This window comes from Schistocerca gregaria, chromosome 8, assembly GCF_023897955.1.
Source record: "Schistocerca gregaria isolate iqSchGreg1 chromosome 8, iqSchGreg1.2, whole genome shotgun sequence".
Lineage (NCBI taxonomy): Eukaryota > Metazoa > Arthropoda > Insecta > Orthoptera > Acrididae > Schistocerca > Schistocerca gregaria.
In genome coordinates, this window is record NC_064927.1 from 244482856 (window position 1) to 244498437 (window position 15582).

The window sequence follows — 15582 nt, forward strand, 5'->3', positions numbered from 1 at the left end:
TGTCCCTCTCCACCTCCTCCCTCCCATGTCCATTTCCATCTGAATGTTCATGGAGTATAGCAATAACAATATTATGAGAAGGAAACTTGATACTCACCATGTAACGGAGATGCTGAGTCACAGATAGGCACAACAAAAAATCTCTCACAATTAAAGCTTTCAGCCATTAAGGCATTCATTAATAGTAGACACACACACACACACACACACACACACACACACACACACAAACGCAACTCACACGCATGACTGCAGAGTCAGCCAACTGAAACCACACAGTGAGCAGCAGCACCAGTGCGTGATGGGAGGGGTGACTGGGTGGAGGTAAGGACGAGGCTGGGGTGGGAATAGTATGGTAGGGGTGGAGGACAGTGAAGTGCTGCAAGTTAGACCAAGGGCAGGGGAAAGGTGGGGAGGGGGGAGGGGAATAGTGGAAAAGGAGAGAAATAAAAAGACTGGGTGTGGTGGTGGGATGACAGCTGTGAAGTTCTGGAATGGGAACACGGAAGGGCCTGGATGAGTGAGGACAGTGACTAACGAAGGTTGAGGCCAAGAGGGTTATGGGAACATAGGATGTATTGCAAGGAAAGCTCCCACCTGTGCAATTCAGAAAAACTGGTGTTAGTGGGAAGGTTCCATATGGCACAGGCTATAAAGCAGTCATTGAAATTAAGGATATCATGCTTGGCAGAGTGTTCAACAACAGGGGGGTCCACTTGTTTCTTGACTACAGTTTCTTGGAGGCCATTCATGCAGACAGACAGCTTGTTGGTTGTCATGCCTGCATAGAATGTAGCACAGTGGTTGCAGCTTAGCTTGCAGATCACATGACTGGTGATGTTAGTGACCAGACTGGAGTAGGTGGTGGTGGGAGGATGTATGGGACAGGTCTTTCATCTAGATCTATTGCAGGGGTATCAGCCATGAGGTAAGGGATTGGGAGCAGAGGTTGTGTAAGGATCTATGGGTATATTGTGTAGGTTCAGTGGATGGCAGAATACAACTGTGGAAGGTGTGGGAAGGATAGTGGGCAGCACATTTCTTATTGAGGGCACGACAAGAGGTACTCGAAACCCTGGCGTAGAATGTAATTCAGTTTCTACGGTCCTGGGTCATACTGAGTTATGAGGGGAATGCTTCTCTGTGACCGGACAGTAGGACTTTGAGAGGTGCTGGGGGACCACATGAATGGCCACCCACAAACTGTGGCCAAGACACAAGTGAACCACCCTGTTGCTGAACATACTGCCAAATGTGATATCCTTCATGTCAATGACTGCTTCATGGAACTTTCCCTGCAATACATCCTACATCTCCGTAACTCTCCTGGCCTCAGCCTTCGTTAGTGTCTGTCCTCACTCATGTAGCCCCTTCCCTGTTCCCATTCCAGTAGTACACGGCTGTCATTCCACCACCACACCCAGTCTTTTTATTTCTCTCCTTTTCCACTACTCCTTCCCTCCTCTCCACACGTATCCCCTGCCCTCTGTCTAACTTGCAGCACTTCACTGTCTGCTACACCCACCATACTATCCCTCCCCCTCCCCACCCCAGCCTCCTCCCTTGCACCCACCCAGTCACCACTCCTATGATGCACTGGTGCTGCTGCTCTCAGTCTGGTTTCAGTTGCCTAATACTGCAGTCGTGTGTGTGAGTTGCATTTACGTGAGAGTGTCTGTTGTTGGACCCTTAATGGTTGAAAACTTTAATTGTGAGAGTCTTTTTGTTGTGCCTCTCTGTGACTCAGCATCTGCGCTTTATGTTGAGTAGCAACTTTCCTTCCCATAATATTGTTTTTGCTATACTCTATGAACATTCAGACAGAAATGGACATGAGGGGGAGGAGGAGAAGATTGACAGAGAGAAAAAGGGGGGGAGCCATGAGGAGGTGGGCAAAGAGAGGGGAGGCTCTTCATCTCTGAATAACTACTACAACCTACATCCTTCCGATTCTGCTTAATGAATTCATCTCTTGGCCTCCCTCTACAATTTTCACACCCTACATTGTCCTCCAATGATATTAGTGATTCCTTCATGTCTCAGAATGTGTTTTACCAACCGATCCCTCCTTTTGGTCAAGTTGTGTCACCAATTTCTTGTGTTCCCAGGCCTATTCAGTACTGCCTCACTTGTTATGGGATCAACCCATCCAATCTTCAGTGTTCCTCTGCAGCACCACATTTTGAAAGCTTCTATTCTATTCTTGTCTGAACTGTTTATCATCCATGCTTCACTTCCATACATGGCTACACTCCAGAAAAATACCTTCAGAAAAGATTTCCTAACATTTAAATCTACATTCGATGTTAACAAATTTCTCTTCTTCAGCACTGCCTTTTTTTGCCATTGTCAGTCTACATTTTATATTCTCTCTAATTCAGCAATCACCAATCATTTTGCTGCCCACATAGTAAATCTCATTTACTGTTTTAAGTGTCTGATTTCCTAACCTAATTTCTTTAACATCACTTGATTTAATTTGACTACATTCCATTATCCTTATTTTGTTTTTGTTGATGTTCATCTTATATCCTCCTTTCAAGACACTGTCCATTCTGTTCCACTGCTCTTCCAAGTCCTTTGCTGTCTCTGGTAGAATTACAGTGCCATTGGCAAACCTTGAAAATTTTTATTTTTTCTCCTTGAACTATAATTTTTTGATGACAAGCCCAGCAAACAAAGAAAAAGGATACGAGATATGTACCTAGGAACATGGAATGTGTGGAGCCTATACCAAGCTGGAGCCCTACATCAACTCCTAACACAAGTAAACAACTATGGTATAAAACTATTGGCTCTCCAGGAAATTAGGTGGAAGGGAAGTGACATAATGGACTCATGAAATTTCACCATCTTCTATTGTGGTGGGAGGATGAATCGCATTGGAACAGGTTTTGTGGTCACTAAAGAACTGAAATGTACTGTGATGCACTTAGAACCAATCAATGAACAGATGTTTATGTTAAGATTAAGGGGAAAATATTTCAACATAAAAATTATAAATGTACATGCATCCACAGAGGAGGCATATGAACAGCAGAAGGAAGAGTTTTATAGTAAGGTAAAGCAGTTTTATGATCTGGCTCCCAAACATGATGTTAAGATCTTAAAAGGAGACTTGAATGCGAAAATAGGAAAAGAAGAGGACTATCAGCCAACTACAGGAAGACATAGCCTCCATGAAATATCAAATGACAATGGAATAAGGGTTGTAGATTTTGGTTTAAGTAGAAACATGAATGTCAGCAGTACATGTTTTCCACAGAAAAAGATACACAAGGAAACATGAATGGCACCAGATGGAGAAACTAGAAATCAGATAGACTACATATTGACTGATCAAAGACACATATCAGACATAATGGATGTTAGGAGCCAAAGTGGAGCTGACTGCAATTCAGACCATCATCTAGTGAGAATTAAGTACAGGCAAAGGATCTCGCTATTGGGTAGACAAAACGGCCACAAACAAAAGAGGTTTTGACATTAAGAAACTGAAGTTAGAAGAAACATGGAGAGCTTATCAGATGAAAATAGAAGAGGGGATTAAGAACAATACCGACACATCAAATGAACATATAGAAATAATGTGGAAATGATGTAAGGTTGCAATCCTTGAGGCAGCTGGAGAGATTTTGGGTCACATATGTGCTCAAAGGAAAGAAGATTGGTTTGATGAAGAATGTATTAAAAGAACTGAGGAATGTGACATAGCACAAATGAAATTATTTCAGAGAAGAACTAGAGCAAGTCTGAAGAGGGTTGGAATATGGAAGAAAAGAGCACTAGAAAAGAAAGAATGGGAATAAACTGAACAACTAGCAGAAGAGAAGCATGTATGTGACATGTACCAAAAGATTAAATAAGGAAAGTCTGGGTTTCAAGCCAGAAGAGATATATGTATGAGTAAGGAAGGGGATTTGATAGGGGTGAGTAATAAAATACTTGACAGATGGGCTGAATGCTTCCAAGAGTTATTGAACCCAGAAGTACAAGGATTAGAACAAGAAGAACTGTTGGAAATAAGTTATTATAGACCATTTTATTAACATCGGAATCCACACTGGAGGAAGTGATACAAACCATTAAGCCCTTAAAAAGCAATAAGGATCTGAAGAAGATCAGATCCAGGTGGAACCTCTCGAATATCATGGGGAAGCACTGTGAAAAGCAATACATAAAGTAATACTGAGCATCTGGCAGGAAAGAGCATGCCAATGGAGTGAAAAACAGATAATATGTGCCCCACACATAAAGAAGGAGATAAATTAAATGGCCAGAACAATCAAGGAATCTCCCTGCTAAATACTACATATAAAGTGTTCTCCAAGATAATAACTAGGAGGCTTACTTCCTATGTAGAATACAGAACTGAACACAATCAGAGTGGCCTTAGAAGAAATAGGTCAATAACTGACCAAATATTCATATTATGAATACTTCTTAAAAATGTTATGAACATCAAATGAATATACACCAGATTTACATCAATTTTAAATAAGTATATGATAGTATCTCAAGAGTGGCATTGCGGAATGTAATGGAAGAGTCTGGAATACCTAAGAAGCTTGTTATACTTACTATGATGACCCACAGTGAAACCAAATGCATAGTAAAAATACAGCGTGAAATCTCCAGAGAAGAGGAAGGAAAGAAGGGATTGAGAAAGGGTGACTGTATCTCCTCATTGCTATTCAACCTCTGCCTAGAGAAAGTTATAAGTCAGATAGAGTTAAATAGAGGAGGAACTATTTTTAATCATTCACTGCAGTATCTAGCCTTTGCAGAGGATGTGGCATTTTCGTACAAAATTCTGGTGTGCTGGCAAATGCCTATCAACAACTGGAGAGATGTACAAGGGAACATGGCCTGGTAGTCAATGTCAAAAAGAGCAAATATATGACACTGAACAACCAGCGAAGCCTACCAAATCTCTGGATAGCTGAATCTGACAAGGAGTTTGACAGGGTGAAAGACTTCAAGTACCTAGGATCAATTATCACAGAGACAAAAGACATCAGCAGTGAGGTGAAAGCTAGAATAGCAGCATGCAACATATGCTGCTTTGCCACACTACCCATGCTTAGGTGCTTGCTTGTATCATGTAAATCTAAAATCCTCATTTACAAAACAATTATAAGACCAGTTGTTGTGCATGGTGCTGAGATGTGGACCATGACTGCAAACAAGCAAAGTGTCTTAGCAGTTGGAAGAGAAAGGTTCTGCATAAAATATATGGCCCAATATACAATCAAGAAGGTTGATGCATCTGTGCAAACGCAGAATTGGAACAACTTTTTGATGAACAAACTGAATACCATTAAAAAAAAGAAGACTGCTGTGAGCAGGACACGTGGCCAGAATGGAAGAAGACAGAACATGTAAGAAGATTTTTTATGGCATGGCTGGAGGCAGACGATGGGAAGGGATGTCTCAGAACGAGATGGATAGATGGATGGATTTGATGAAGACATGAAAAAGTTGGGTGTCAGAGGATGTTGATGGAAAGTCATGAACTAGACAGAATGGCAGGATATTGTGATCCAGGCCAACACCCTTCAAGGGCTGTAGACCCATGGAGTAAATAAGTAGTAAGTAAGAACTATAATTCCTACTCCAAATTTTTCTTCGGTTTCTTTACTGCTTGTTCAGTGTACAGATTGAATAACATCGAGGATAGGCTACAACCCTTTTCTCCCTCCCTTCTCAACCACTGTTTCCTTTTATGCCCCTCGATTCTTATAACTGTCATCTGGTTTCTGTACAAATTGTAATCAGCCTTTCACTCCCTGTGTTTTACTCCTGCTACCTTGAGAATTTCAAAGAGAGTATTCCAGTAAACACTGCCAAATGATTTCTATAAGTCTACAAATGCTATAAACTTAGGTTTGCCTTTCCTTAACCTATCTTCTATGATAAGTCATACAATAAGTATTGCCTCATGTGTTCCTACATGTCTTTGGAATCGAAACTGATCTTCCCCATGGTTGGCTTCAACCATTTCTCCATTCTTCTGTGAGGAATTTATGTTAGTATTTTTGAGCCATGACTTATTAAACTCATAGTTTGGTAATTTTTATGCCAGTCAGCAACTGCTGTCTTTGAAACTGGAATTACTACATTATTCTTGAAGTTTGAGGGTATTTTGCCCATTTCATACATTTTCCACACCAGATGGAAGAGTTCTGTCATGACTGGCTATCAGTGGTTCTAACAGAATATTGTCTACCACCATGACATTATTACAATTTAGATCTTTCAGAGCTCTGTCAAATTCCTCTTGCAGTAGAATATGTCTCATATCATCTTCACCTACGTCTACTTCCCTTTCTACAATATTGTCTTCAAGTTCATCTGCCTTGTATAGACCCTCTATACACTCCTTCAACCTTTCAGCTTTCCCTTCTTTGCTTAGGACTGGTTTTCCATCTGAGCTCTTGATATTCATACATATGCTTCCCTTTTCTCCAAAGGCCTGTATGTAGTGTCTATCTTTCCCCTAGTGAAATATGGTTCTAGATCCTTATATTTCTCCTCTAGCCATTCCTGTTTAGCCATTTTGTACTTCCCGTCAATATCATTTTTTACACGTTTGTATTCTCTTTTGCCTGCTTTTTAAAATTCTTCTTTCATCAATTAATTTCAATATCTCTTGAGTTATCCAAGAATTTATACAAGGCCTTGTCTTTTAACCTATTTGACCCTCTACTGCCTTCCCTATTTCATCTTTTAAAGCTACCCATTCATCTTCTATTGTATTCCTTTGCCCTGTTCTAGTCAACTGTTGCCTTATGATCCCTCTGAAACTCTCAACAACCTGTGGTTCTTTCAACTTATCCAGATCGAATGTCCTTAACATTCCTCCTCTTTCCAATTTCTTCAGTTTATATCTACAGTTCATAAATGATAAATTGTGGTCACAATTTACAATTTAAAATTTGATTCTGAAATCTTTCTCATACCATATACAATCAATATGAAACCTTAGTGTGTCTTTAGGCCTCTTCAGATTGTCTCTAGGTCTCTTCCATGTATACAACCTTCTTTTATGATTCTTAAACCATGTTTTAGCAATGATTAAATTATGCTCTGTGCAAACTTCTACCAGGTGACTTCCTCTTTCATTCCTTTCCCCCACTCCATATATGATTCACCAAAACAATGAAAAAATTCCAATAAACATGGGTGTGAGCTAAGAGCATTTGTTCATCTTCAATGTACTGTGAAACACTTATCTTCTATTGCAAGTACTTTGCTTTCCATATTTTGGGAGGAGGTAGTATGGACCAAAACAAGGAAAAAATGTTGAGTAAACGTAGGCTCCAAAATGCATACCTTAAGAGCTATGCATTTTAGAGCCTATGTTTATTGGACATTTTTTCCTTGTTTTGGTGGCTACTACCACCTCTCAAAACATTCAATACTTTTTAAGCACCCTATACATATATGTATATAAGTACCTGGTATATACTACGGACAATACACACCAATTTAATATGAAGAACTCAGTACACTGGCTTGACACAAGACATGTACACCCAGTTGACATGCTATTGAATAGACAACAAAGATCCACCATAGTTACAAACATCTGGGCATACAGTTTTTTAACCAGTTCTCACAAAGTGACCATACAATGTGCATGAATAAACTAAAAAATAAAAGTGGAAAATGGATTAAAAGTAAAGAATACTACACAGTGAAGCAATTTCAAGGCAATATAATAGAAGATATACTTTTATGATGATAAGCTATTGAAAATAATAACATACAGTATTACACAATATGCAATGTTAAACAAATTAATATGTAATGTGTAAAATCTAGTCCACCAACGTAATGCATTACTACATCTGTACTACTTAATTACTGTAAATAGAGTAATGTAATGTGTAATGTCTAATGTTTCAACATAAAACACTTCTGTAATTAAAGTTGCACACAAACACTGAGTGCATGGAAAGTGCTCAAAGGTGAATAAATCTAATCTATTCCATTCCATCATGCAATAACATGAAATAGTACCTACCACTCAATTTACTATTTCCAGTTTTCTCTCTTCAGTATAAATTTCAGTCAGTGATTGCAAATAAATTTTATTGAACTTTGTACTTCAGAATTATTTTAATTGGATATCATTCCAACAAAACACTGCAGGATTCATTTTAATTGATACTATTTTATATTACTTTTGGATGACCTGAGAGGTCACTTGTTGATACAATGGCAATGGTTACGAGTGAACAAACAAGATTGAAGTTTGTTTTTATTTTTTTATAGTATCACCTGCCTTAAGGAGTAATTTTGAGAGAGATTTTCTTTATGATGGACTATGGGCCATGTACTACATTATGTTTAAATGAATGCGACAAGTATGCAAAAGGCAGTGATGTCTGGAACAGACATTCTATAAAGATAAGCAGTACGCAGATGTGCAGAAAAAAAGAGTTAAAATAGAGGATAAAGATGATAGAAAAATACAATCATAACAAATAGAGAAACTTAAAATAAAAAGCACCTGTGAGTAAAATTTGTAGTGTCAGTAGAGCAAGGAAAATAAATATGAGGAATCAGCTGTTGACATTTCTATACTGAAATTTATCAGAATTAATACACATAAAAATCATCATGTTATATACAAGTAATAAATTACTCACTGCAGAATTAATCATCTTTATATGCAGCACCATTAGCTCCAATGCACCAAGGTTCAGAACTCTTGACAGAAGTGCTGGATTCATTGTTAAAAACTTTAAGGCACCATATCCATAAATACAGGCTTCAGCATCCTCAAGTGGACTGGCTGAACCCAGTGCATTGACAAATAACTCTGTGAAGATTGTACTTTGATGTAATTTTTTTAAAAAAATATGGCTAGAATTCTTATTAAAAGAAATAATTATAAGAGAGCAACAGCACTGTGCAGGCTGTAGCAAGTTAAGCAAAAGATAAACCTTTACATTTTATTTGTTTATTTTTTTGATGTTCCATGAATCCACACAACAATAAGTTCACCACTGATGTGGAATGTGTCCACATTATGAATAAATATATTTACATATATACTAATTTACAGTTTTATGAAAAGGGTAAGTTGCTACTCACCTTATAGATAAGGCACTGAGTCACAGACAGGAAAAATTAAAAAGGGCACTAAAATATTTAAGCTCTGGAGAAAGCCCTTTTTCTGAAGTAAAATAAATGTAAATGTCATGTGACTAGGGCCTCCCGTTGGGTAGACCATTCGCTGGGTGCAAGTCTTTCGATTTGACACTACTTCAGCGACTTACGTGTCGATTTCTGAAGTAGAAAAACACACACTCACACAGCCACAATTCACACAAACAGCGCCAGTCTCCAGGTACTGGGACTTGACTCTTGAGAATGTGATTTTGTGTGTTTATTTACATTATGGAAAAACGACTTTGTCTGAAATCTTAAAGATTTTAGCACTTTCCTCAGTGACTCAACACCTTGCCTATGTGGTGAGTAGCAACTTGTCCTTTCCATATTGTTAATATTCCGTCCTAGAGTTTACAATGATTAAATTACAATTTACTACTCAACGGCTACTACAAATAAGGAAATAAATGGTTATTATCTCCACTCTTCAATAGAAACATGTTTAATGACATAGTTTTCGTCATACTACTGAACAATCAGTTCAGCGATTCAACAAATAATAAAAATACCTACAAACATCACACAGAATATGAATAAAAATAACATGATTTACATGAATTACTTACATAAACAATTGACAAATTATTACCTTCACACATCAATGGTAATATATTCGAAAGAGTTTGGCATGCACGACCATTGTCAGACTATAGGGTGATCTGTTCAGCAACATATATATGATAAAAATACATATTCACACTATGCAATGACTGAATGAAATACCTAATCTTCATGAAATATGTGTATTAACATTTAATGATGAAAATACTGAATTATTGACAATATAAAGCCTCTCCTGACCCAGTGTTCTGGTGACTTTTCTGGGCTGTACCCTTTTTCCTAAATCTCTTCAGTCCTTTTCCTTAACCCCTCTTCCTTACCCATCAACTCTTCTGCCAGAAGAAGGAGCCACTGGCTCCGAAAACCTGTAAAACTTAAACTGTTTGTATGTGTGTTCTCCTGCTGCCACTTGTATTAAAATTTGACAATATACAATGAGTGAGCCAAGAGAAAATGGTATGGTTTAGAGATTGATTATTCCTTGCACTTTTAAACTCAGTGAGAAGACAGTTGAAAATTTTTACACCACAATACTTAGCACCTCTCTGCGCTAGGAACAGATTTTTTAAACTGATACTATAGTTTTTCTCACATACCGTTTAATGGATGTGAATTGTTGATTTGTTTACAAAGAGAACGAGATTCTTTGTAATAAAGCACAGTGCTGTTGTTGTTGATTCTTCAGTCCAGAGACTGGTTTGATGTAGTTTTCCATACTACTCTATCCTGTGCAAGCTTCTTCATCTCCGAGTAACTACTGCAACCTACATCCTTCTGAATCTGCTTAGTGTATTCACCTCTTGGTCTCCCTCTCAAATTTTTACCCTCCACGTTTCCCTCCAATAATAAATTGGTGACCCCTTGATGCCTCAGTGCGTGTCCTATCAATTGATCCCTTCTTTTAGTCAGATTGTGCCACTAATTCCTCTTCTCCTTGATTCTATGCAGTACCTCCTCATTAGTTATGTGATATACCTATCTAATCTTCAGCATTCTTCTGTAGCACCACATTTTGAAAGTTTTTATTCTCTTCTTGTCTAAACTATTTGTCATCCATGTTTCACTTCCGTACATGGCTACACTCCAAACAAATACTTTCAGAAGAGAGTTCCTGACACTTAAATCTATACACAATGTTAACAAATTTATCTTCTTCAGAAACACTTTCCTTGCCACAGCCAGTCTACATTTTATATCCTCTCTACTTTGCCCATAATCAGTTATTTTGCTCCCCAAATAGCAAATCTCATATACTACTTTAAGTGTCTCATTTGCTAATCTAATTTCCTCCACATCACCTGATTTAATTCCACTACATGTCATTATCCTCCATTTGCTTCTGTTGATGTTCATCTTTTCAAGACACTGTCCATTCTGTTCAACTGCTCTTCCAGGTACTTGGCTGTCTTGGACAGAATTACAATGTCACTGGCAAACCTCAAGGCTTTTATTTCTTCTCCCTGGATTTTAATTGCTACTCCAAATTTTTCTTTTGTTTCCTTCACTACTTGCTCAATATAGAGATTAAACAACATCAGGGATAGGCTACAACCCTGTCTTACTCCCTTCTCAACTGCTGCTTGCCTTTCATGCCCATCAACTCATAACTGCCATCTGGTTTTTGTACAAATTGTAAATAGCCTTTCGCTCCCTGTATTTTACCCCTGCCGCCTTCAGAATTTTAAAGAGAGTATTCCAGTCAATATTATCAAAAGCTTTCTCTAAGTCTACAAATGCTAGAAATGTAGGTTTGCCTTTCCTTAATCTATCTTCTAAGATAAGTTGTAGGGTCAGTATTGCCTCACATGTTCCAACATTTCTACGGAATCCAAACTGATCTTCCCCGAGGTCGGCTTCTACTAGTTTTTCCATTTGTCTGTAAAGAATTTGCATTAGTATTTTGGAGCCCTGACTATATATAGTGAATATAGAATATTTGTGATGTTACATGTGTCATTACATTAAACCTCAATCAGCTACAGGTGAGTGGTGGAAGTTCATTTTTCTTGAATAGTTTCACATGACTTAGCTGCACACCCATATTTTATATGTTTTTAACTAGAGGTGTTTCACTTACCAAGAATATTGTCTTCCAAGAAAAGCTTGTCATTCTTGTCACTGCGTGAAACTTTAAATATTAGTTTACATACTCCTGATAAGTTGGCACCTGTTACTCGCAACTGTAACAGAGGTGTTAAGACACTGAATATGGCACTAGGAAAAACTTGTTTAGAAAAGTTCAATATATTTTTTATTGCTTACAGCAAGTATAACTCTCGCAATCTGCAGTAGCAGCATCTCATTGGGTCTTTCAATATACCTGTACAAGGCTTTCAAAATCTGAGACTTCTGTTTTCCACTAAGACCACTGGATCCTGTGTTCTTTCCTTTTTCCAAAGTATCGTACAACTTTGACATAACACTTATTACTTCAGCATCATTGTCATCTGGAATAAACGCATTTTATTACAAAAGAAGATATTTGATATACATAGAAACATAAATAACTTTGCTTTTCTCTGCGAACACTGAGAACATACACTAATGGGAAATAACATTATGACAACAGCTTCCCATGGGACTGAATGCTATCTAGAGGCATTCAGGAGAGAATGGGGAATCACTCTAGTGACAATACAGACCACGAATGCAGAAGTCAACTGACATAAGAACTTTCACAAAGAGCACATTGCTATGGCCTGGCTCCAGGGAATGAGCATCACTGAAACAGTAAAGTTGGTCACCTGTTGACTTACTATTGTTATGGGCATCTATAGAGAGTGAGTGGAGTATGGTAAAACCATAACTAGAAGACAAGGTGTTGGACATTTATGCCTCCTCATAAACTGTGGAGATCAGAGACTTTTCCACCCTATAAGGCACGATAGGCAGGGATCTATGGTATATCTGATGACAGATACAATGCTGATGAAAACACAAGTGTTACAGAGCTCACCGTTCAGTGATGACAGTTGAACATGTGGCTCTACGGCATTCAAGCCATACATGTTTCCACATTAAAATAAGATCATCAGTTACAATTGTAATGGGCATGGGATAAATGAGATTAGGCCATGGATCAATGGAAATGTGATACATGGGACCTGAATTATAACTACACGCTTGATGACAGCTATGGACTATGTGAACATGATAGCCGTGTACTATGTGACCATGATTGCAGACCACCTGAGTCCTATCATGACTGATGTCTTTCCCAATGGCAAGGTAACCATTTGTGTGACAAGGCTAGATTCATACTACAATGGTTTGAGAAGCACAATAGTGGACTCCCGTTGATGTCTTGGCCATTTGGTTTGGACCTGATGGAACACATATGGGCTGCTGTGGGATGCCATTTCCACTAGCCCATAATTCTTGGCAATTTTTATACCTGTGCACAGATGTCTGGTGCTACATATCTCCAGAAACTGACCAAAGACTTGTCAAATCCATGCTATACAGAATTGCTCCTGTAATGCATTGCATATGTGGACCAATCAGATAGACACAATGTTTGGGCATGTCACTGTAAGCTGCATTTTAACATGACTCTTGGAGCAGCACAATGTCAGTTTCCACCAGCATTGTCACATATTTTGAAGCTGTTAATTTGTGTTTATGCTAAGGTCATGAAAAATGATGCAAACTGTTAAATTATGAATTTGTAAATTCAAAACTGGCAATGTGAACCAAAATCAAACTGTGTCTCACTGCTGCTGTATGATACAAAAATTCTGGTAGCACCTAACAGTCATATTCTCCAAGTAAGAAGTTGTTTAACAGAATGACATTAAATGCCTAATCATGGAGATAATGAAACAAGAATGTGTAAATATCACATAATGCATCCAAAACACATGACCTGCAGAGGCGTCTCCAAGAACCTTAGAAATTCTTCACTGCCATACCAGAACATTTATTCCTCCACACTTTAACTGTTCTGGATGTGTTAAAAGTGTGCCACTGTTACTGTCTCCAGGTGCTCTGGGTGCTTTTAAGCACACCTTTGACCCTTCTGTCACATGCTCTAGAAATGTATACACACTCCTGCTTGCTGCTGTCTTTGTACTCCTGACATTTTAACATGGCCAGCCACTCAGGTTTTTGTGAGTTCTGGATATGTTAATTGGCAAGGTACCTAGGGGCCAGGCAGAGTGGCTCAGTAGCTGCATTTCTGACATGAGTGCTCAGCAGCTTTCCACTGTTTGGCCTGCGTGTGTTCGCTGCTGTGATCTTACTTGTGTTGCAGCTTTCATCTTCAGTTCTGACTGAGAATATGGCACCTCTTTGTGGTTGGATGGAGAAAGAAATCATTATGGCAGTGACAGACAATTTCACCTGGTTCTCAGCATCACAGGGTAAAAGAAACAAGCAGAGTATCAGATGCCTCCATATAAAAACCACTGCAATAGTGTTGCTAGAGAGACTAGTTTGCAAGCTGATACCATTAATGCATTCTAAATGTTGTAAATAAACATAAGGTCTAGGTTGGAACTGAAATGATTAAAACAAATAGTTAATTAGCGATCACAACTTTTGATGTGACAATCAGTTCATAGGTAGTGACCGGAACTGGATTCCCCAGTGCGGGCAGGAGTACGTGAGCAACAAAAAAGCTGCAGTCTCTATGGAATGCAGCTAGCAAATGTGTAGCAGTCAAAGGGTTAATACTGTTCAAAGTTCTAATAAACTGTATAAATTTAGCCACTTTAAACAATTTAAAAGATACAATGCCTTTATTCCTGCGCAATTTTGTGTAATAAAACACACTCAGTTAAGAGCAAAAATTTTTAAACCCAAATAAGCTAAAAAAAAGCATAATTAAAAGCATCTGTAGTTAGCAGCTGTTTCCATAACTTATTTAAATGTTTTGATCCTGGGTTTGTGAATCATCATTACCAATGTTGGATACTATGTTCCTTTTAAATTTATCTGCATTCATGCAGAATATAGTATCTGTCATCCTCAAGAATTATCACCTAATTATTAAGTTTGTTGTAATTTATGCTCCGGTAGAATCAAATGCATTTGTTGTTGACAATTCATATGAAACAGGCTTTGTTGTGTGTTCATAAAAACAGATTAGCAATTCAATGAAGGCAGCATGGGCAGATAAATGCAAGAGTTTGGAAGCTTATTTATCCAAGTTTCTGACCAGAATAATAATACAAGAGATTGGAAAGAAAATTAAACATCTGTTAGATGACAATGAGGTTGGCTTTAGTAATGGCAAAGACACCATAGAGGATGTTCTGACATTACACTTGATAACTGAAGCAAGACTTAAGAAAAATCAAGACACTTTCAAAAGACATGTTTACTTAGAAAGATCATATGAAGGTGTAAAGTGTTTGAGATATTAGAAATCCCCAGAGAAGTAGGTATTTGCTGCTATAGGGCAAGATGGGTCTAAAAGAAACAAAAAGGAATAGTAATGATGGAAGATTGAGAGCTGCTTCGATTAAAAAGGATGAAAAGCAGAAATGCAGTCATTATCCTTAACTGTTCAACTAGTATACTGAAGAAGCAATAATGAGAATAAAAAGTTTCAGGCATGGGCTGTAATTTAAGGTGAAAGGATATCAATAAGACACGCTGATGTCGTAGCTAACCTCTGTGAAAGTGAGGAAGAATTACATGACCTGTTGAATGGAATGAACAGTATACTGAGCACAGAATATAGACTGAGATCAGCAACAAACTAACATGAAAACTGGGGACCACAAATCAGACAAACTAAAGCAATTCTGCTAGCTTGTAAGCAAAATAACAAATGGTGGAAGAAGCAAGGAGGATGTAACAAGCAGACTACCACAGGCACAGAGACCATTTCTC

General features: G+C 38.1%; 1 protein-coding gene across 4 annotated transcripts in view; it reads right to left on the reverse strand.

The window, feature by feature from the left end:
• LOC126284284 (armadillo repeat-containing protein 2) overlaps positions 1-15582 on the reverse strand; it is a 168381-nt gene that overhangs the window by 97577 nt on the left and 55222 nt on the right. For all 4 annotated transcript variants that reach the window (XR_007551463.1, XM_049983110.1, XM_049983112.1 and 1 more), the window contains exons 6-8: positions 12007-12191; positions 11822-11924; positions 8658-8830 (exon numbers count right to left, since the gene is read on the reverse strand). Coding sequence is in view for 3 of the 4 variants with exons in the window: in XM_049983110.1 (XP_049839067.1) it covers positions 8658-8830; positions 11822-11924; positions 12007-12191 (461 nt within the window). In the remaining variant the exon portion in view is untranslated. The remainder of the gene's footprint in view (positions 1-8657; positions 8831-11821; positions 11925-12006; positions 12192-15582) is intronic.